Here is a 22,745-nt window from a genome sequence, read left to right as displayed (position 1 = left end):
TGGCTGTATCTTCTTGTCTATTTTTCCTTTTCCTGGAACTTAATATCCTTCTTTGTCTCTTATGACATTTTTTGCATTACTTTCTAATCTGCCAGATGTTAAGATTATAATCTCAGCTAATTTTGGCTCATTTGCCTGCTATATCTCTTTCCATTCTTTTATTTTCTTGGTATATCTTTTTTCATGTTTCCATTTTCAGTATTTCTGTGCCTTTAAATTCAAGTGTGTCTTTTTAGGGCATGTATTTTTTTTTTTTAAAGACTTTATTTATTTATTTGTCAGGGAGAGAGAGAGACAGAGAGAGAGCACAAGCAGGGGAACAGGCAGGCAGAGGGAGAAGCAGGCTCCCCACTGAGCAAGGAGCCCAATGCGGGACTTGATCCCAGGACCCTGGGATCATGACCTGTGCCGAAGGCAGACGTTAACCGACTGAGCCACCCAGGCGTCCCTAGGGCATGTATTCTTAGATTAAATTTTCTCTCCCAGCATGAGAGTCTCTGTGCTTTGATTAGTTTCATCTATTTACATCTATTGTAATTGTTGTTTTGCTTTTTATTTCTACTACCACCTTATTTTATATTTTCCATTTACTGTCCTTTTCATTTGTTTGTTTTCTTTTCTCCTTTCCAGCTTTCCATGGGATAGATCAGATTTTCTTTCATTAGGTGAAAGTTATACATTCTATTTTTGTTTCCAAGGTAGTCACCCTTTCTTGGTCACGTTTAGGTATCCCTGTTGATAGCTGGGAAACAAATCAGTAATTATAGTTCCCCTATCATGACAAGTATTGTAATACTCTCCTAGTCCACTTTGATTTTCCCTACCTCAGCCCACACCATCTAGGTTATACAGTTTTCATTCTAGGTTCTTATGAATGTGTGTTCTCCTTTTCTTCTATTTGTCCTAGCCTTCTTTTTCTTTTTGAGGACAACAATGGTTTTCACCAAGATATCTGATCACCTTTACTTTTCTTATCTCTTGAAGCATCTCTTGGCATTGTTTTTTTCTTCTCATTTGAGTAGTTCCTCTAAAAGAAGTTTCAGTCTAGGACTTTGTGTAGCCAACCTTCTAAAGCTTTATAAATCTGAGAACAGTTTTTTATTTCTTCAAATTTGAATGAGACTTTCGCTAGATATAAAATTCGAGGCTCAAAGTTCTTTCCTTTACTTCAAAATATCAGTGCCTGTTGCTATTGAGAAGTCTGATGGCCGTCTGGTTCTTGTACCTTTGCGTGGGATCTTTTCTTCCTCCCTGGGGAAAAAAAGCATAATTCCTTTTTCTTTGATAGCCTCAAATTTTATGATAATGTGTCTAACTGTGGGGTCTCTTATCTCTCCTGTTTTGCTGTATTTTGTGAGCTCTTTTCAAATCCGAGGCTTTTCGTCTTTCATATATTATAGAATATTCTCTCTCCATTATTTTTTTCAAATATTCCTTCCATTTAGTTTTTATATTGTTCTCTTCTCTGTGCCCCATGTTATCAAATGCTGCTACTTCTACCTCTAGCTGCCATTTCTTTGCTTTTATATTTTTTCGTCTATCAGTCCTTTCCTGCTGTTTTCTGAGGGAGTTCTTCAAAACGATCTCCCAATTTACTAATTTGTTCTTTTTTTCTTAAGATTCCTTGTTCTTGTTTTATATTGCTAATAAATGTCTTTATGGTCCATTTGTCCTAATGATCCTGCCCCTGTTGGTATATACTGTTCAGTGTGTTGTCTTGCCTTTATAAGAAATGTCTCTCCAAGTGTTTGTTTCCTTCGCCCAGTTCAAGTGCTCCTGGTATCAGCTACGCTATCTGCTGTCCGGTACTGGTGAAGCACCAGAGGCCAGCTCGGTCAGGCCCTGGGGGTTGAAGGGCAGGCGTGAGCACTGTTGGGGGGGGGGCGGGCTAGTCACCACAGAAACAGGCAAGGTCTCATCTCTAAGCCTTAAGGAGAAACACGGTGGACGGAAAGCAGGCTAGATTTTTAACCAACTAGTTTTGAGGTTGCACTGAGAGGTGGTCCATGAACACCTATTTTTGTCAATCCTCATCCCAGTAGGGCTGTTGTCACCATTTTATCAGTAAAGGAGAAGGCAACGATCACCACAAGGTAAGGCCAGGGATCAGTAAAAGCAGAACTGATGAAGATTTCTTCCCACCCGTTGTCCCACTGCCGAGTCTGCTCCCTGGCCTCCCCTGGGCAGCCTCCATCCCCCCTCCCGACCCAGATCAGCTCAAAGAGGCTTTGGTCTCTCGTTTCTCACAGTTGTTTGTCTGTTTGTTTGTTACTTCCTAGAATCCATATTTCCTTCCTGCTTCTAGAGTTTCTCCAGGATTGATTTTGGGGTGAGAACCAGCAGTCCTAAGTTCCCATCCTGGCATGAAACAGGAGTTCTGCTATGACCCCCCCCCCCCAGAATAGCTTACCCCTTCTTTCTTGAGGTTTGTTTCTAATCTTTGGCTCAGCTGGGCTGGGAAGGGCCTCATGGCAGACTGTTTCCTTTGAAGCTGGTATTTAGCTGAGCAGCCACCAGGCTGAGAGGCCCCCCAGAACCCATCTCCTCCTCACATTGGGCCCATCTCACATAGTGTGGCTGTGTCTGTAGGCCCAAAGCTGCAGGCACAGGGAAGCAAGGCCTTGACCTTCTCTCCTGCGCTCAAGAGTTACCATTGACCATCACAGCCGGCAGCCTGTGCCCTCCACAAGGACAGTTCTGTTCTAGACATCTCCCCTCCTGGCTATGTGACTTTGTGTGTTTCTAAGCCTCTGTTACCCATCTGTCAAATGGGACTGATGATAGGTATGAGGTCTCTTTGTCAAATGATGAACAAAATGAAGGGTGGTGGTGACAGTGGAACCATGGCTGCCTACTATGCCAGCATCTTGGCCTTGGGCTTGCCCCACTATGCAACCTATGCTTCCTTCCCCTCCCCACTCCATCAGTCAGGGCCCCGAGAGGAGGGGTTGGTTGAATGGAGACATAGGAGCCTGGCTCAGTCTCTCACAGTCCTGCCTCCCTGGGCCTCTGCCCCCAATCATCCAGGCAGAGCATCTGACTCCTTCTTTATCATCAAGTCTCCCAGGGGACTTGTCTGCCCAGGCCTCAGCCGGTGAGCAACCTGACGCCTCTCCCAAGGGCGCAGCTGCCCCTTTCCATTAACTGCTCCTCGGGACACCTGAGCCACAGGTATACATGACATTCAAAGTTAATCACCGTGTCCTTCCTCTTCCTGATGCTGCCCAACACGGGGCAAGTGGAGAGTCAGTCCCTGCCGGCCCCAAGCACAAGCACGGGGCAAATTTTGAGTACTTCCTGTGTGCCAGGCTAGGATACCCCAGAGGGGGAAGCAGGCTCAACAGCTCATGAGGATCCATGTAGGAACTTGGGCACGGGGGAGCCTCTGGTTCCATGGTGAGAGAGTGGGGAGTGGGTAGATGTCGGGGAGTAATAAGCAAAAGCACATGGCCAGAGTCAGAGAGTAGTCTCAAGATGAGGAGAAGTGGTCCTCACCTGGGGAAAGCCCTACCCACCCATGAGCTGACTAGGAAGTTTCTGGTTGTCACAGCGGGGAACCCACTGGCACTTCATGGAATGGGGGCCAAGCATGCTAAATGACTTGCAAAGCTCAGGCCCTCCCACACTGCAGGGACTTGCCCATCACTTCCCCGGGGAAGCCCCATCTGACAATCATGGCAGCAGCTTCCAGAAGCAGCACTGCTTCCTGAGCAATCCTCTTCCGTCCAATCTCCACAGCAATCTACAGATGATGAAGCTCAGGCTCAGAGAGTATGTATCCATCCCAAGCGCTGTAAGTAGCAAAGCCAGGGCTCTAAGTCCATGCTTAGATTAGATTAGAAACCCACTCTGGATGCAGCAGTAGGAAGCTACTCCTGGGCCTGACCCCCAACACCCTCGCAAGGCCTTGTTTGGGGGTCTTCCCATGCCCCCTGCCACCATTCCTCCGTCTGAGAAGTGGCCAGCAGTCTGGCTGCCACTGGTCAGCACTGCACTCCCATCAAGCGGGGGAGGCAGCCCTCCACCCCCTGCTCACGGAGGGCCCAGGGGCCTGGGTCAGCTCGGCCCCCAAAGAGAGCCTGGAACTGCCCACATGCTTACACCTGTCTCTCCAGACTGGGGTGGACAAGTCCTAAACTTCCTTGCTGGTCCCTGAAAGAAACAGCCTGTCTGTAGTTCTAGAACAAGCTGGGGAAAAGGATCTCATTGGTCCCTTGCAAAACTTCTGAAGGCCTCTTGGCTTTTTAGAAAGTCTCTTTTCTCACGTTTACTGTGCCCAGAGCCTTCGAAAATCAGCTCAGTGAGGTACAAAGCACATCGGCCTGGGAGTCGTGAGAACTGGTCTACAGTCCTCACTGAAGTATTAACAAACTCTGTGGCCACTCAACCTCTCGGGATCTCAGATTCCCCTTTTGTAAAATGGGGAGATACTCCCTGTTCTACCTGCCTTGCAGGACAGATGCATGGCTGAAAAATGAAATAAAAGACAAGATAGCAAATGTCTCTCCCTTCTCTGCCCAGACAAGGGTGAGAGGGGCTGCTGTGGGCTGGGCCGAGGAACCTGAGTGGGGAGGAGGTGGCCTTGGAAGAAAGACAATTCTTCAGACAACAATGGGTGGAAACAGAACCTGGATGTGGTGTCTCCTTTCCCTGAGGCTGGAACCTGAGACCCTGCATTTAACCTACAGCTCTGGAGGAGGGAGGGAGCGGGGTGGGGTGGGGGGAAGGAGAGACAGACTTTGTGCCAGGCCAGCAGCTAGCAGAGAACCCTGCTCTGGGGGAATGAGAGTGGTCACACTGAGCCCACCCCAAGCCAGTCTGATTTGGCTCTAAGCCAGGCCTACATGGACCAGACTCCAGAGGAGAGGCCACGGCAGCAACAGTACTTGTAGGAATAAGAAGAAGAGTAGCTGCTATATCCTGAGCACCTAGTGTGTGGCAGGATGGGCTGAGAGCTTCACACAAGCATTATAACTCACTGGGTTAGTATCATTCCAGGTGATAAGTCACCACAATCAGGATTTGAACCCAAGTCTATCTGATCCCAGAGCCTATGGTCACTTGCAAAGTGAACCTGCCCTCAAGGGGCTCAGTCCAGTGGGGAGATGGACCCAGTACAGACAAAGATGGACCATGGGTCTTTTGGACTCAGAGGAGGGAGACGTCATCAGCCTGGGGGTGGGGTGGACAGGGACAGATTCCTGCCCACGTCACTTGTACCTGGAAGTCATGGGCTGTGAGCTCCATGGGGCCAGGAATCTACCTGTCTGGTTCATCAATGGCCTGGTACCCAGCACAGGGCACAAGGAATATTGCCAAGTGAAAGAATGAACCCAACTTGAGTCTTGGGTCTTTAAATTCCCAAGACACTCTCTTTCCATTGCATTCTAAAGCTTTGCAGCACATTCCAATTCCCCCCCCCCCCAAATCTGGAGGACTGTCCCTTTAAGTTCATCATCTTGCTGATTTAGGATGGTTTCCGACCTAGTGAGTGACGAAGTTCAGGATAATCCAGGTCATTCCCCAGCCCGCATCAGAGAAACCTTTCCATGGGTCCTAGATCTCTGGGGCTGATAGGATGCAGAACTCTAGCACCCTGGCCAGCACCTGCCAGGTCAAGGCCAAGCCGTGAGCTGGCAATCTAGGTCACGGCTCTACATTCCCAGGGATCCTGAGACCTCCTCCTCCCAAGAAAGGTCATCCTTTCCTCCTCCTGCCCCTAACACTTGCCACCTTACTTCTGTCAATGTTCCTATCATGGGCGCCAATTTCAGGTCTGTGTGTGTCTCCAGAACTATCCAGGAGCTCCCGTAGAACTAGGAAACACCCCTGCATTCTGTACTGCCCACAGTGCCATGTACAAAGCCTGGCACAAGGAGGTGCTTAGCAAACACAGAAGGTGCTCAGAAAACATTTGCCCTTGAATGGGGCTTGCTGGCTGGTGACATCTTGAGTGGCAGTGTTTGGCTTAGCTACTATCTGAGCCCCCCAGAGTGTTTGGAGGCTGACATGGCGTGGAATCTTAAATGCTGTGTGGATTCCCTTGGCCCAGTCTCTGGGCCACCAATGTTCAGGGCACCTCAGAAATAGAAGGCACAACTTTCAGCTGTTGTGGCCATGGGAAGGGAATCACGCTGGTGCTGTCTCAGGCTGGAGAAAGGCCCTTTGTTCCCAGAAGCCTCCTGCAGTCCCTACAGTGCCATCCCCAAGAATGCCAGCCCTTGCCCTGGCTCCTGGAACTAACAATATAAGACTCACTATGATAAGCCGCCATGCTGGTCACCCTCTTACCCTGGACTGGGTTCTGTGCCAAGTTCTGTGCTTCATCAGCTTCACAATCACCCCAAGAACCAGTACTGTGACCGTCACCCTCACTTTACAGAAGAGTAAGCTGAGGTGTGGAGAGGTGAACTAGCCCACCTGAGCTCACCCGCCTGCAGCCCAGGCAGCCATTTGAGGCCCATTTATTGTCTACTGTGTGCCAGGTCCCATGCCAGGTGTAGGGAGACCTCCGTGAAGAACAAGACTGGGCCTGTCCACTCTGCTCCTGCTCTGAGCTGCTCTGAGAGCAACAGTCGAGCTATCCCTGGAGTTCTTGGGGCAACAGAGGGAGAGGGAGCCATGCTTGAGGCTGCCTCCACCACCAACCGGTGTGTGGAGAGGCAAGGCCTGGGGCATGGAGCCCAGCTCTGCCACTGATGTCAGCCTCCCTGACATGAGTCTGACTCTTAGAGAGACGGCATGGGATAAAGTCACAGTCATCTGGTGCTGCAGAACGAACCACCCCATTCTCCACATTTTAGGGTTTCTCATGATTCTGTGGGTTGGCTGGGCTCAGCTGGGCAGTTCTTCTGCAGCTGGGAGGGCAGTTGGTGCTGACTATTGTCTGGAGCACCTTGGTCTCCCTGTGGCCTCGTGTTCTCCAGGATCTCTCTCCATGCACTCTCTCCAGCACGGTAGCTTCGACTTCTGTACCTAGTCATTCACTTCTGAGAGGGCCTGGCTCTTATCTCAACCACTAAGCTATATGACCACTTACTAGCTGAATTACTTTGGTCAAATCCGCTCTGAGCCTCAGTTCCCTCATCTGCAAAGTGGGGATTAAATTATATAGTATGTGTAAAGTGTGGCGCCAATGCCCAGCACATGGTCAGCACTCAATAAATAAACGTTTTTGTTGCTGTCAATCTAGAAGGATGGTCAGAGCTGCAGACCCCCTCTGAGATTCAGCCTCAGCTAATCTCCCTGGCCTCAGGACAGGGTGCAGTGTGGGAGCTCAAGCCCCGAGCTAAGTATCAGGAGACTTGAGTTCCAATCCTGCCTCCACCCCCAACCAGCTATGTGTCCCACAACACCTCTCACACCCTCCACCTCCCCATGGACAAAAGAAGCACATCTTGGCCATGTTGCTGTGAGCCTCGGTTATTAGCGAAAAGCACTCTGAGAAGTACCGAATTCTACCCAGGTGTGCTCTCCGGGTTCTGAGGGGGCATGCACAGGCCCGGGAGCTCCGCAGCCCCCACACCTCCCCTGTGGTCCTGCTGCACTCCATACACGTCAGTACACATCACCCCAACTGGTGGAAAGGAAGTAACAGCAAAAAGTGAGAAGACAATGAGAAATAACACTTTTTCTGGTAAAAGAGAAATGGGACATCAACAGACCAAGGCAGAAGAGGTGGTCAGAGAGTGATGGAGGGAGAGGGAGAGGCGGTGGAGGGCCAGGGAGGGGTGAGGGTCGGCCCCCGACAGTCTGGTAGAAAGTCCCCACAAGGAAAAGCAAAACAAAACAAAGTAAGTCATGCCTCTAATTTCTGCAGTGTTGTGTCGCTTACAAAATCCACCTGTGTGATCTCATTCGGTTCTTTCCACAGCCCCGGGAGGGAGGTATGGTCACCCTCATTTCATCCACGAGGGAGCCGAGGCACCGTGGCAGGAGTGGCCTGCAATCCCTAAGCTAGGTCGTGGCAGAGCCAGGGCGGGACCTCTTAGCTGTCAGAGGAGCTAAGAGAAGTGACAGAGGGTGTGTCCTTCAGAAGTCGGCGAGAGGGGTCCTTGCGTGTCCTGCTCACCGCTGTTCCCAGAGTCAGGAGGTATTCGCTGCGCGCGGGAAGGCGGCAGCGGCCCAGGTGGGGCTGGAAATGCTGCACGGGCCACAGCCGGGGGACTCTGAGTCCGGCAGGTGCTTCGCGGTGCCGCGTTGCAAAGCCCTACGTGCTCCTCGTCGAGGCAGGTGCGGGAGGGAGAGGAAGCTGGCGCCTGACTTCCGTGGGCGGGGCCTGCCCGCAGACCCGGATGCAGGCGCGTGCGCAGGCGCCTGGCCGCTCCCCAGCCCACGCCCGGAGCCCCACAGACGCCGTGGAATCGGTCTCAAATGCAGCCTGAGCCGAGGGCGTGTTAAAAGCTTCTAGAAGGGATTCTAGGGTGAGGGCAGGATGGAGGACCACTGAGAGAGGGACAGAGACCGAGACCCGGAGAGAAACTGATAAAGGTCGGAATGGAGGCGGTGAGGAGCAGAAAGCAGGGCAGCCAGCGGAAGAGAACAGAGAAGGGGAGGGGGGCATGGGAGGTAGAGAAGTGAGGGACGGGAGTGAGCAAGGAGGGGAGTCAGAGGCGCGAGCTGGAGGACTCCCTCAGGACTAGCCTCCTCTTCGCCCACCAAAGCCCCTGGGACCGCCTTCGTCCCTGGCGTCCTCAGTCACTGACCCCCCACCCCAGCGACGCTGGAGCATCTGCTCCTCCTGTCCCCTCGTCCTGGGGCTCCTTCCTGGAAACACTGAATGTGGTATATTCCCGAAAGGGCCCCCCCACGCTGTGCATCCAGGCCTTTCCTGCGGAGTCTCCTGTGCAGGCAGCCCACCCAGACCCCCCTACGCTCTGTTCGGTGCATCGGCCCATGGCGACCAGCTCCGTGTTCCTGTCACACGCACCCCCTCCCCCCGGCCCAGTAAACTGCACCCCAATCACTAGGCAAGTCAGTGCCTGGTGGCGAGCAAGCAGAAGTCCCAAGCAGCTTCCTTCTCTGGGTCCCTTTTCCTCTAAATGACTTCTGCTGATCCTTTGTGTTCAGTTCATTAATGTCACTGCTCAGCACCCCTTCCTGTCATGGCGCCACTGCCACAGTGACCTCCTTTATCTCCTAATCGTCCTCTCCTTCCAAAGTCGAGACCCCACCCGCACACCCTCAGGTGGAGCAAACACCCACCCCCTTCATCCCACAGAAACAAATCTCGAAATCTCGGAGGCTCCCCAGGCCTCTCCCCTCGGCACTGTGGCTGGTGAGTTGGGCCTTCACGAGCTAGCTTATTTCCCTGCAGCTCAATTAAAAGCAACTTCATTAAGAAAACCACACACTCGGCAGAGCTGGAGGCATGCAGCTGGAGATCTTACAGCAGGAGCAAAAGCCACTTAATGAGACCTGCAGGCCGGGGTGGGCTGCCTGCTCATCCTGCCCTTCTGGGTCCATGGCCTCCAAAGTCCTCCCCAGGCCCCACTCAGAACCCTCTCCCTCCCCGGCCTCCAACCTTTCTCCGTCCACTGCTTCTTCCTCTCTCACCTGCCCACTCCAGCTGAATCCTCCCCGGGACTGAAGAGAATAACAGGAGGCCTTTTTCCTGAGACAGGCCCTGCCCACACTGTGCAGTGACCTGCCAAGCTGGTTTGGCGCCCCCCAAACCCCTGGGCCCCCAATATGGGAGAAGGAAGCTTTAGAATGGCTCGCGGGGCCAGCTCTCAGAGGATCCCCAGGGCCTGCTCGGCCACCAACAACAAAGTTCTCTGAATCATGTTCCTTCTGTGCGGCCTGGCTTCCCTGTGTATGAAACAGAGAACACGGGAGCAGCCTCTTGGGTTGGAATAGAGACTAAATAAATTAGTGCATCTAAACCACTCAGCCCCCTGCATAATGAAAAGTTCTCTACAAATGGTAGCTATTATTAAGATTATTATCGTTATTGTTTATTTCTAGCCTACTGAGCAGTCTGGATTGGAAGGGGTATAAAAATGAAACAAATTTAGAAGTCACTGCCTTCCAGCTGTTCTGTCAAAATCCCCGTCGATACCATCTCTTAGCGGCATCGTGAGCAGACCTCAGAGCTTTCTGGTAATCTTCAGTTATTCACAGTCCAGTCCAGGAAGGCTTGCTGTTCCAGTCTGGCATCTCCTTTGAGCCTGGGCCTGGTCTTCTCGTTTCTGTCAGCCTTGTGGCTCCAGACACGGAGTGGGACAAGGACACCTGCTCTGGCCCTCAGCATCCTCTAGCCGCTCCAGCCCAGGGTCGGGGACATGGTCTGATTCTGGGGGCACTGCCATGGGTGTAGCCCCTCCTTGTGGTGTGACAGCTTCTCTGGCAAGCTCCAACCAGCTCTGGAAGCTGTCAGCACGGCCGGCCTGCAAACACTAGCTGTCTCAGAGAGCGCCGTGTGGGTGGGTCCTGTGGGGAACCTGAGAGGGCCTCACCACACCATACGGATTCCCAGCCTAGGACTCCTGACTCCACCCCACCTCAGCTCCTGCCGCTGGGGGCATAGCCCTGCAGCCTCACCCAAGCTGAGGGCCCTTCCCCTGGAGGGCAGGCTTGGGTGGAAGGTCAGCAGGCTTGCTGAGCCTGGCTCCCCTTCACAGCACCCCCGCGGCCCCACAGAGCAGAAACCACATACTTGACACACCTAGCGGTGGCATGTCAAACTAGTTATGGCCACCGCCTTGCCCAAGGTGGCCCGCGGGTCTCCCTAGAGGCTTGGGGGACGGACCAGTCAGTCCACTGCCCTGGCAGATGTTATTGGGAACTTGCATGTTAGGCTCCCCTTCCTACAGGTGCCTCAACCTTTCTGAGCAATTGTCCTAGGAAGGGGCCACAAAAACGCTGGGCCTAGGATATTACTGTTGCCATCTTTCCCTTCCCCAGTCTTCTTTACACCCCAGGAAGAAGGAGGAGCGCTGGGGTGGTGGTTGGGGGTAGCAGGCCTTTGGGGAAGCCCTGAGGCAGGCACCTGGTTCTGCCTGTTGGCAGCTCTCTTTAGAGAATGGGGTACTTAGCACCTCTAGCCTCTATTTTGGGCCCTCCTTGACATTTCTAGGGCATCAGGAAAAATCCCACTCAACTTCCTGCTCATCATGATTATCAATTTAATAATGAAGCCAAGATCAGGTCATGATCTCAGGGTCCTGGGATCGAGTCCTGCGTCGGGCTCCTTGCTCAGCGGGGAGCCTGCTTCTCCCTCTGCTCCTCCCCCTACTCGTTCTCTCTCTCTCTGATAAATAAATAAATAAAATCTTAAAAAAAAAAATAACGAAGCCAAGATAGAAGCAGTGAGGGTAAATTTAGAAACAGCGTGGTGGAAACAGGCCGCCCGTCCTCTGTGGGACTGACCCTAATAACACTGAACAGCTAAAGTCTGTTCCCAAAGTTAACATTGCCAGCGTGAGGAGTGATTTGACCTGAATGGGGGGCCTAGGACCTCCCACTCAAGGCAGAGCTTGGGCCAGCCAAAATGCTTCTGTCAGGAGAGAGCTAGAAGCTTACAGTTCCACTCAGCACACAGCAAAAACCAAGCCCATGCCCACAATCCTTGCTGTTACCCTGGAGCCCACTCCATCCTGGCTGCACCACCCACTCCTGAGTGCACCCCAGGAATTGGGCTGAGACTCAGAAGTCCTGGTTAGCCCTAGGTTCTTGCACTCACCATATGACCTTGGGTAGGTCACTGGACCTCTCTGAGTGCCATCTTTGAAAGAGGAATGGGTCACGATACCCATGTTACAAGGGGGTGCTTGGAATTATATGAAATTCTAGGTGTGAACTTTATCCCTGTGGGGCACTGGGTCCATGTGGAGGGCCACCTTACCAGGGATCTGCCTCCTACTCGTCATACCCTTTCATTTCCATCTAAGGCCACAGCTGTCTCTCTCTCCCTAGACCTTCCGGTGGCCAGTGGCCAGCAGCATCGACAGCAATGAGATACTTGAGATTCAGATCTTCAACTATAGCAAAGTCTTCAGCAACAAGTAAGTGTGGGGTGGGAGAGGTGGGGCCTGAAGGGACTGGGGGCCTGCCCTCCTCCTTGGGCTACCCTGTCTTTTGGGCTTAAAAGGGGACTCACACCCCCAGCCTACTCTGGACTGACTGTCGAAGAACCCCCTCCTTGCTCTCTCATATTGTCCTTAGAGTCCCTCATCGCTTCTCGGCCTTTTGGCTAAGATCAAGTGTCCTTAGAGTCCCTCAGCCCTCCCAAACATTGTCAGCCAAGAACACCCTACCCTCCCATTCACTCCTTCTGTCCCCAGCCCCATCTCAGCTTCCTATCCCCTTCTTTAAGTCTCCCGCTTTATACCATCCTGGGTGACAGTTACCCAGCAGAGGAGTTAACAGAATGGCTGATAATGTACTCCAATAGACCATCTGTAGCCTTGAGGGCAAACTTGCCACGCCTGGGAAGACTGAGAAGCTCTGAGGCAGTTGGGTGCAGTGGTTTGGGAATCAGGAAAGCCTGATCTCAGATTTCAAGCTCAGTCATCTACTGTGTGACCCTGAGATGGTTACATAATCTCTCTGAGTTCAAAGTACTCACCTGTAAAAAGTGTAGGTATTTACCTCAAAGGAAGCTGTGAGAATTAAATGAGATAGATATTCATTCATTCATTCCCTCATTCATTCTTCCAAATGTTTACTAAGTGCCTACTGTGTGTCAGGCCCTGAACTAGGTGCTGAGGATAGCAAGTGTCTACCCTCATGGGGCTTACATTCTTCAATGAAGCACACCTACCACATGAGCACTGTCACTACTAAGTGTTCAGTAAAAGTAGTTCCCATCCATCTCTCGGGCAACAAACAGAATTCAGGATGATTTGAACAGTCTGGAATGGTGGCTAAATATAATAAATGTAAAGTCTCATTTGGAGATTCAAAACCAATTGCTTTTATACCAGCTAGAGGGGATCATGGCTGAATAGCAACATGTCCAGAAAAGCATGGGGATATTACTGGATGAGAGTGCAATATTACTCAACAGTGCAGTATTACTCAACAGGACTACAAACAAAAGAAACCTGACCTAATCCTAGCTCATATTAATAGAAGTAGAACAATCAGAGCAGGAGAGGTGAAGGATGAGGTTCCACTCTCCTCATGCTGGTTGAAGAGAATACCAGTAGGCAGCTCCTTGGGGTGCCAGGAGAAGAGACCTTAAGTCTGACAAGGGGATGAGAGCCTCAAGGAGAAAATCACAGAGGACATGTCCATCCATCCATATATCTATCCTTCCATCCATCCATCCTTCCATCCATTCATTTTTTCCATCCATCCATCCATCCTTCCATCCCTTCATCTTTCCATCCATCTGTCCATCCTTCCATCTATCCTTCCATCCATTCATCTTTCCATCCATCCATCCTTCCTTCCTTCCTTCCTTCCTTCCGTCCATCCTTCTGTCCATCCTTCCTTCCATTAATCCTTCCTTCCATTCATCCTTCCTTTCATCCATCCTTCCATCCATCCTTCTGTCCATTCATCCATCTATCCATCCATCCATCCATTCATCCATCCATCTATCCATCCAACTACTCATCAAACATTCACGGAGCAAATATTCTCTACCAGGCAGACACTGTGCTAGTCACGGAAGGTACTGAAATGAGAGATTAAGTCACCATGCCTTTCCCCCAGGAAGGTTTTCTGCCATTTGGAAGAGGAAAGAGAGATGTGTGCCCAGGGGCAGGACCAGGACCAGGCTGCATTGCTGGGAGACAGCAGACAGCTGAAAGATAACCAGAACTCTCCAACCAATGAGTTGTTAGGAAGTAGTGAGGTCCCCATCATGGGGAGAGGCTGAGTAGGGAGTGGACCACAATGTTGTGAAGGGGATTTCTGAATGGGGATTTTTGAATTGGGCTGAACCACACAGGCTTCAAGGATTCTGTGGTTTTTATTGAGAACCCACAACATCTCAGCTGAGCATGGGGTGTGGGCATTTTAGGCCTGCTGGCAGGGCCACAGGGGAAGATGTTCAGGACAGAGGGGCCACCCTTTGGCCTCTTGGGGTATCACAACATTCAGGCAGCTGCTATAGTATCCACAAGAGAGGTTAGTGGGACACCCTACCAGGTGCCCCCAAGATGAAGCAAAACCTTCTTCCCTAGGGTGAGAGATCGGGTGACCTGTGAGGATAAGAAAAACAGGAGCAGAAGGGACACAGACCGAAGTGGGTGTGGAAAGGAAGAATTGGAAGCTGAGGGTCAGGAGAGGCATCCAGGCACCCCAGCAGGGACCCACACGCTGTCAGAGCTTCCAGGAGCCTCAGAGCCTAGCCAGTGCAACCCTCACTGCACAGATGGGGAAACTGAGTCTCAGAGAGGTGACTGAGGCCACTGGACAGCGGCAGGGCTGGGGCTAGGATGCCTGTCTTCCTTCTCCCATTCCTAATCCTGGACTTCCCAGAAAACCAGGGCATGTGAGCAGTGATTGTGGACACCACTGACATGATTGAAATTAGTACGTTCTTTACAGTGAAAGGCGCTAGACAGTCACTGAAATGCTGGAAACCCTCGGAAACATAAAAACTCTTGCTATAAACAAATCAGAAGTATTTGTTAAATTGGGAATTGAATACCATCCCAGTGAATACACTGAAACTTTAGGCTTCAGTTAGTTGTTCTGAAATGCCAACAAGCGAGAGACAGAGCAGGGGAGTTCCTAACCTAATTGTCCCCTTCTTACTCTCTCGCCACCCTCCCTGCTCCACCCAAGAGGAGGCAGGAAACCCCTCCAGGAGAGGTCTGGCCTGATGGGAAAGGGTCCTCTCATTTTCTTGGAAAAGGAGTGGCCATCCCATGAAGAACACAAGGCCCATCCTGACACAGACCAGCTTGGGGGTTGGAGTGGGAGGGCAGGGTGCTTGGAGTCAGTGGGACTCAGGTCTCCCCACCCTGGAGGCCCCGGGCTCCTTCTCATGAGGCAGCTGAGATGAGGGGGGGCCTCTGGGGTTTGAACTGGGCTTAGCAGCCAGCAAAGCCACTTCTGCCACTGGGGACAGTGCCTGGCCCCTAGCAGGCCCCTGATTACTTTGTGGAATGAGTGAATGAATAAATGCCCCATGGGGTCAGGAGTCAGAGGGTGTGCGGGGTGGAAGGGTCTGGAAGCAGAAATCCAAATGATCCTTCTTCTCTGAAAAGTTCAGGGCACTCCGAGGTGAGAGCCAAGTCACATGATTGATGCGTTTGGGAAAACTGAGGTAAAGGAAGCTGGTATGAGAAATAGAGTTTATGGGCCTGCTCTCATTACCCCCATCTCAGAGAAAGAGACTTGTTCTAGTAGCAGAGGGTGGCTTGGGAACTGGCCCCTTCCCCAGTGGTGGTAGGGGCTGCCGGGGGGAGCGATTCCTGATCAGTCACCAGGAGACCCCAAGTCTGCCCAGCCTGCCTTGAACGAGGTCCTCCTTCAGGAACCTCCTGTGAGGACAAGGTGTCAGATCCAGAGGACCTTGTGTGTCCCCCTTTCCCTGTGCAGAACCATTGATGGGGAACAGTCTGCTACAAGCTCCAGTCTCCTGGGACTTCTGAATAATTCAGGAGCCAGGAGAGCAGTGGAGGCCTGGCCAGGCCCTGGGCACTTGACACGGGCTGCCAGGGGAAAGCCATGAATTATTGACAGGTCCTGGTGCCTGGTTGCCGCTCTCTTGTGGTCTGTCTCTGGGCCCATCCATGCCTGAGGCCCCCTCCCTGCTGCCCCTGCCCAGCCCACCTGGCCACTCTGTGGGGGCCAGCCCAGCCTCCTGGGTGGCTGTGGGCCCTAGGGGCTGCCCTTTTTGTGATGGGTAACTTCAATGGGCCAGATGAGGGAGGCCACAGAGGACAGAGAGTCAGGTTCCAGCTCCTTCACCTAACTTGGGGAAACAGGCCCAGCAAGGGTCCTTGCCCAGGATCACACAGCAAGGGCAGGGCAGAGCTGGTCTTCAACTGGGGGTCAGGCCAATGTTCCTTCCCAGAGGATGAATGGCCTCACACTTCCACTTTCCAGAGAAAGGACCCTGCTGTCCCAGGGCTCATGAGCCCACCCTGCCTGGTCACCCCGGGCGCCCATCCTCCCAGGCAGCTCATCCATGCTGACCCACCCAGAGGATGGCATTTAGTCTGCGTGTGGACAAGGCTCAGACCAGGGCGTGCGGGGTGGGGAATTTGCCAGGAGGCGGACCACAGAGTAAGTGTGGCTAAAGCAGCGAGAGCCCCTGTGGAGTACTGAGTTGCCCGTCACAGAGTGTCTAGCAGGGGGTGGAGAGTAGGAGTCAGGGAGGATGCTGAAGGGACTCTTCCTTAACAAAATGCTGGGCAAGCCTTCCTCTGGGGCCCCCAAGTCTAAGGTCTGAGACTTAACCTCAGTGAGCACTTGCGGGGGGAATGGCTCCATCCTGTTCCCTGGGGGTCTCTTGTCACATTGCAGCATCTCTGCTGATCCTTACCCTGCTGTGCGAGGGGCAGCGTCCAGGAAAGACGGCCCGAGTGCCCCCACTCCCCGGGTGCTCAGTGGGTCCTACTAGGACTCAAAGGGCCCGTTGGCAAAGGGAAGTAGTGGACAGGGATTCTCGAAGTGTGCTCCCCACCCAGCATCATCAGTGTTACCTGGAAACTTGTCAGAAACACCTATTCTCAGGGCCGTCCTGCCTGCTGCATCAGACTCCGGGGCGGCGGGTGGGGCCAGGGGTGACCTGGAGCTGGCTCTTACCCGCTCCCAAGAGCAGATGGTGCACATCTCTGGGAGTTCAGGGACCGCACGTTGGAAGCTTGAAATTGGCCTTGGCGCAAGTATTGGCACCACAGAGATCGTCAGGAGCTCCAAGTCAGGACTGTCCTTCTCTCCCAGCCGGGGGTCAAACAGTTGCCAGCACAACCGTGGACGCGGAGGTCCCAGCCATTTATGTTTTCACAAGCCCTCCAGAAGATTCTGTTTATTCTGAAGTTCGAAAACCACTGATTGAAAATCAAAAAGAGGTGAAGCTGTCAAAAGACCCGTATTTTTTCATAACTATAGTCTGTTGTTAGAATTCTACACAGTACGAGGGCTGCAAACCCACCCACCTCCTCATGTCATAAAGACAAAGCTGAGACTGAGGGTCAGCTGCTCCAGGTCCCCTGGCCCCTTGCCGGGACTTCTCCTCCCTGGGCACGGCCCAAGCCTGGGAGAGGCCAGGATGCTGCCAGGGAGGCCTCCGCTGGGCTGGGTCTCAGAAGCCCCTGGAAGCCTGGTCAGGCTTTCCAGTGGAGGAGTGGTTTGAAGAGTTTTGCCCTTGGGGAGGCAGGACAGCGGGTGGACAGGGCTCTGAGCCTCGGAGGGAAGCATTTCATGTTTGTCCACCAGGGCTGCTCTGGCCACTTCCTCCCCCCACACAGATGGGAGCCTTTTTTTTTTTTTTTTAAACAGTATCCACTCTGTGTGCTCCTCAGGAGAGTGCAGACATCCGACATGTCCATTAAAGTCACAATTTGCCCCCTGCCTCACCTCGCTTGGATGTGCCGTCTGTTAGCTGCGTCCCTTCCTGCTTTCTCGGACTCACCTTCCTCCTCTGTAAATCAAGGGCAGCAGCGGGTGACCCCAAGGCCCCTCCAGCTCTCACACACTTTGGGCACTCCCCTCAGCCTCTGCCGCTTCAACCAGAAATGGTTGAATGAATGGTTTTAATCTACCCCATGTGGAATCACCATGTGAGAACGTCTCTCAGTTCCCGGTTCTCTCCCAGAGCAGTGACCTTCAAACCATAGGGTGAAATGGGGTTCAAGTCAACTCAATCAGCATTTATTAGGCACCCACTGTTGTTCACTAATTCAGCCAGCAGATGTTGAGAGCCCCTGTGTGCTGGAAATAGCAAACAGAGGCGGGAAGTAGGAAACATAGCCCTCCACCCCCCAAGCCCCCACCCCCGCTCTGGAGAGGCTCACAGCAGAGCCACACCCCTCCATACCCACCAGACCGCTTCTGGAGTGCTGACGATGTGCTAGATGCTCAGAGGCTCTCAGCCCTCTAAACAACCTGGAGAAGCAGGATTATTGGCTCATCTTAGGAGAAGCAGGACTGAGAGAGCCTAGCCTGTCAGGGAAGCAGCTAACGTGCTGGGGTCAGAGCCGGGCTTCAGGTCGCAGGACTGTGCTCTTGGTAGCACTGCGCTTCCCTCCTCTGCCGTCAGGTGGGAATGTGGGGATCCCGCAACCAGATGGGCCCTTGCCCTCAATGGGCTTGCGGAATGCAGATGTGAGTATTGCGGACTAATCTGGGGACCAGTGAGCCGGTGGTGGGTAGAGACCTTGGTTAGGGAGGTAGAAGGGGGCAGAAGCTGCTTGTGTGTCCACGAACCTCCGGTCCTTTCCCAACAACCTCCACACTGGGCATCTGGGCAGGGGCTCAGCTGAAGCCCAACTCCACATGCTCAAGGAACACAAACCAGGGGGTACCCAGCCCCCATCTGGGGACATCCCCCAAGGGTGTTCACTGCCCATGAGCTCTCCCAGGGAAGTGGGTCTCACACGTACAACCACTCACACTCGGGGGGGGCCACGTGCCCTCCTGGACATGCTGCCCTGGCCAGGACCAGCCCCTGCTCTGGGGCCACCTTCTCCAAGCTTAGCCTGGAGCCTAAGCACACCTTCCGTCTCTCCAGCCCACTGCCCAGCCAGTCACAGCCCCTTGGGATGTCAGTTCCCCACTCTGGCCTCTTCGTGTGGAACTGCCATGCCCCCTCTGCCATCCACAGGCTCATCGGGACCTTCTGCATGGTGCTGCAGAAGGTGGTGGAGGAGAACCACGTGGAGGTGACTGACACACTGATGGATGACAACAATGCCGTCATCAAGGTGGGTCTGCCCCACAGAGTCCCTGGACTTGCCCTTTATGGGGTCCCGCAGGGGTCTGTTTCACCTGCCTCCTCCCACTCATAAGGTAGTCTGGGGGATGCTCCTAGTGGGTGGTGAGGTGAGGCAGGAGGAGGAGACTCAGGTCAGACTGCTGGAGCCCCTCAGCCTGGGGCCCATGGCTGGAGCACTGGGGGCACAGTAGGGTCTGCTGTCCCAAGGGGAAGGGACAGCATCCGAAGGCCAGGCTGAGCCCTGCTGGCCACTCCAGGGCATGATCTTCATTCTGCACGCCTGCGCTGGAGCCTCTTTAAGACTAGCCGCTCGGTGAGGGCAGGTACCTCGTTTTCTATCCCTGTTGTCGCGTCCCATCCCAGCACTTCCAGCGTGAGCACACACATGCTAATGATGCACAGTCTATAGGCACTCAGTACCTGTTCGAACAAAGCAAGGAAATGTGCTAACCTGGAGGCTCTGACCTGAGGCTCTGCTCTGATGCATTTGTCCCCTTCAGCTCATTCATGTCCACTCACGGGCAGTTAGGCTGTGCTGACGAACACAGCCCCTGCATCCGAACCTTAGGCCACTAACTGTGTGACTTGAGCAGGTTACCTATCATCAGCAAAGTGAGCAACATTAGATCTGCTTCACAGGAATTGTTCTGAAGATTAAATGAGAATACACAGACAGTACTTAGAATAGTTAGGCACCTAAGGAGTGCTCCATAAATACATAAAATAATATTGGTAACTCCTATTTCCTGACCTCAGTTTACCTGTGTGTGTAAAATGGGGTTATGCCATGGTTCTCTCACCTGCATCCTGCATAATACATGGCCTGATGTGGTAAGCCAGCAGGATAGCCTCAGAGGGCAGGGCTGCAGCCAGGGGGAGCCAGAATGGAAGGAATCCCCTCTGAGGAGTGCCAAGGGTGGAGAAAAATTCCCACAGTGCCTTGGTGTCTCAAGATGCTTTCTTGCAGAGAACAGGAGGGCATTCGGGACTTCACAGCATGGCCCCAGCCAGGCTATTCCCTCCATGGGCTGGTGTGGGCAGGGGGGCTTCTTGAAGTCAGGAGGGCTCGGCCACCCCAGCAAGGGGAGAGGGGATGCAGAACAAGCTCTGGACACCAGTGGGAGGAAGTGAGATGAGAAAGGAGGAAGGAGGCAGGGACGAGTAGGCAGCACAATCCATGCTCTGTATTTCTAGAATCAGGCTGAGGAAAGGACTTACAGATGATCTAGCCCATCTCCCACCTACCACTGCTACCCATTTAGTGGATGGGAACCCTGACGTCCTGGATGGGGAATGAATTTAGTCAAGGTCAGACAGCTGGTCAACAGCAGAGCCAATACTGGGACCCAGGACTTCCAACGCCAGGCCACCATTTTCCCACCACACCATCCCTGGTCACATCAAAAGGGCCACATTGGCTCAGTGCGAAGGACATGAGGCTTGGAGTCAGCCCGGCTGGGCTCAGATCCCAGCACTAGCACATCCTAGCTGTGTGACTTCAAGCAAGTAATTTACCCTCTCGTACGTTAGGTAGGGTAAGTTGAAGTGTTGAGAAGATCAAATGAGTTTATAGTAAAGCATCTTAACACGACATCTAGCACAGTGAGGGTTCAGAAAATATGTGTACCTTTTCCTTCCCTGGGGACATCGAAGCCTGGGCGTTCGGAAGCCTATGTGTCGAACGAAGGCTGCCTGTGTGGGTGGCAGGAGCAAGTCAACCCCCAACCTGTGAGGAAAAGCAGGTACATCTGGGAAACAGCCTGACACCCATGCAGGCTGAGGAAGGGACTAGAATGAGTCTTCCCTGTGTACCGGGGAGACACTAGAGCTGAAAGGAGGTAAGTGGCCCAAGGACTCAGAGCAAGAAGCCCAACCAGGATTCTCAAGTGCGCAGCCTGGGCCCAGGTTTGGGGCTCCACTTTCCCCCAGAGAAAAGCCCAGGCTGACCCCCTAGTCCCTCCTCCAGAGTAGGAGGGCAGGTGTCAGATGAGCAGGAAGAAGTGCCGGCCCCAGGCCTCTGGAGGTGCCCAGTCCTCTTCTCCTAAAGGCTCAGCTCCTATCACATCTCCAGCCCCAGGAGTGAGGGGAGGTCAGCCCTGCTTCTGAGGATGAGGTACTGGGACCACTGAATGATCTTCTTGATTATGTATGCGGTGGACTCAGAGAGCCCACTGCAGTCTAGACTCAACTGTCCAGGGTGCGCCCCCCACCTTGGGCACCAGGGAGAAGCAGAGTCAAGTGCAACAGGACCAGGAGCCAGAACCCATTAAGTTCACTGAGTCTGTATGTCTCGATCTTTCTGAGCCTCAGTTTCCTTATCTGCCAAATGGAGGTGTGGGGAGGATAACACCCAGCTTGTCTTCCTCCAGCCAGTGAAGGAAGTGAAAGCACTTTGTAACCATCACAAAGTGGTGGCCCGTGCACGTTATTGCTATCGCGTTCGCCTGCTCACCACCCACCCCTCTCCCTCCAGACCAGCCTGTGCGTGGAGGTCCGGTATCAGGCCACAGATGGCACAGTGGGCTCCTGGGATGATGGAGACTTCCTAGGGGATGAGTCCCTTCATGAGGAAGAGAAGGACAGCCAGGAGACAGATGGGCTGCTCCCGGGCTCCCGCCCCAGCTCCTGGACACCAGGCGAGAAGAGCTTCCGGAGGTAACAGGCCGGGCCCTCTGGCTGCCCACCACCCCCAAAGACACAGGGCGGATGCCTGGGGCTTGGTCCCCCTCGAAGGCCCTTCTTGGCCTGACTGGGCTCAGAGTCCAGGGCTGAGTTGCTGGAGAGACATAAAAGAGGCAGGAAGGTGTTTCTACAGTGCGCCACACACCTGTCCCCCAACCCCAGGGCTCACCCAGGGGGCAGGGTATCAGGGATCAGGCTGAGGGGCCAGGCCTCCTACTACCCTGAGGGAGTTCTAGGAGGGTGAGCTCTAACTTGAGGGGAAGAGGCTAGACCCCCTGCCTCCTAAGAGAACAGGTGAGGCAGACAGGAGGGGGCCCTAACCTCTCTGGTCCAAAACCCAGCAGTGTCAGACCAGCCCCTGGTGGCCTGCCATCCACCCTGGCCCCATGGAGGTCCAAGAGAGGGTGGGAGGCCTTTTCCTGCTAGGGTGAAGCCAAAGGTCCTGGTCAGGACACAGCCTCTCTTCTGTTGAGAAGAATGCATCCTGACATCCTGGCCCTCTCAGTGTCTAGGACTCACACCTGCAAATGTCCTGCCACACACAGGTGTCAGGATGCTGTGTCCAGGCCTGCACATTCCGAAAGCATGATTTTTCCCAAAAAGGAAATGCAATTGTATTACTCTTAGGACTCGGAGAGACAGACTCTTAAGTTAGTAAAATGTTGGCTATAGATTCCTAGTTCACTGGGAATAATGTGTAAAATGCAGGTAAGTCAATGGTGCATCTAAAGTTTTAGGGGAGGGATTCCCTCCCAGTGACTGCCTCCCTCCAATCTCCTGCCTTCCCTTTCCAAAAATGTGTATTCAGTCCCTGCTCTGAAAAAGCACAGATTCTAAATCAGTGCAATTGAATTGAGAATTGATGTATTTTTATGAGACATATATGCTTTTCTTCTTTGTACTTGAACTATTCTCCTCCAGCAACACACACACACAAACACACACACATACAATATACAAGCTTAAGATCCTGGGAGCCAGGTGGGGAGTAATAGTAACAAGGTCAAAGGAACCGTGCATGTGGCAAATACACCAGACCTTTGACTCCAGGCCAGCCGGGGGATGGGGTGACATCACCCAGGCCAGCGGGGAGCCTGTCTTCCTTAGACTCTGGCCAGCCCGATGGAAAGGGCGTGCAGTTTGGTCTCAGGAGCCCCAGGTCTGAGTCCCGGCTCTGCCTCTTACCAGTCTTGTGACCCTTGGCCAGTCACATACCCAC

At 53.1% G+C, this 22,745-nt stretch overlaps 1 protein-coding gene across 5 annotated transcripts in view; it reads left to right on the top strand.

Annotated features, from left to right (window-relative positions):
• Positions 1-22,745, top strand: part of OTOF (otoferlin) — a 92,700-nt gene that overhangs the window by 19,071 nt on the left and 50,884 nt on the right. For all 5 annotated transcript variants that reach the window (XM_036090246.2, XM_036090244.2, XM_036090245.2 and 2 more), the window contains exons 3-5: positions 11,917-12,005; positions 18,734-18,833; positions 21,318-21,499. In XM_036090246.2, the coding sequence (XP_035946139.1) occupies positions 11,917-12,005; positions 18,734-18,833; positions 21,318-21,499 (371 nt within the window). The remainder of the gene's footprint in view (positions 1-11,916; positions 12,006-18,733; positions 18,834-21,317; positions 21,500-22,745) is intronic.

This window comes from Halichoerus grypus, chromosome 10, assembly GCF_964656455.1.
Source record: "Halichoerus grypus chromosome 10, mHalGry1.hap1.1, whole genome shotgun sequence".
Lineage (NCBI taxonomy): Eukaryota > Metazoa > Chordata > Mammalia > Carnivora > Phocidae > Halichoerus > Halichoerus grypus.
The sequence above is the reverse complement of the archived record's forward strand: the minus strand, read 5'-3'. Positions and strand labels throughout refer to the sequence as shown.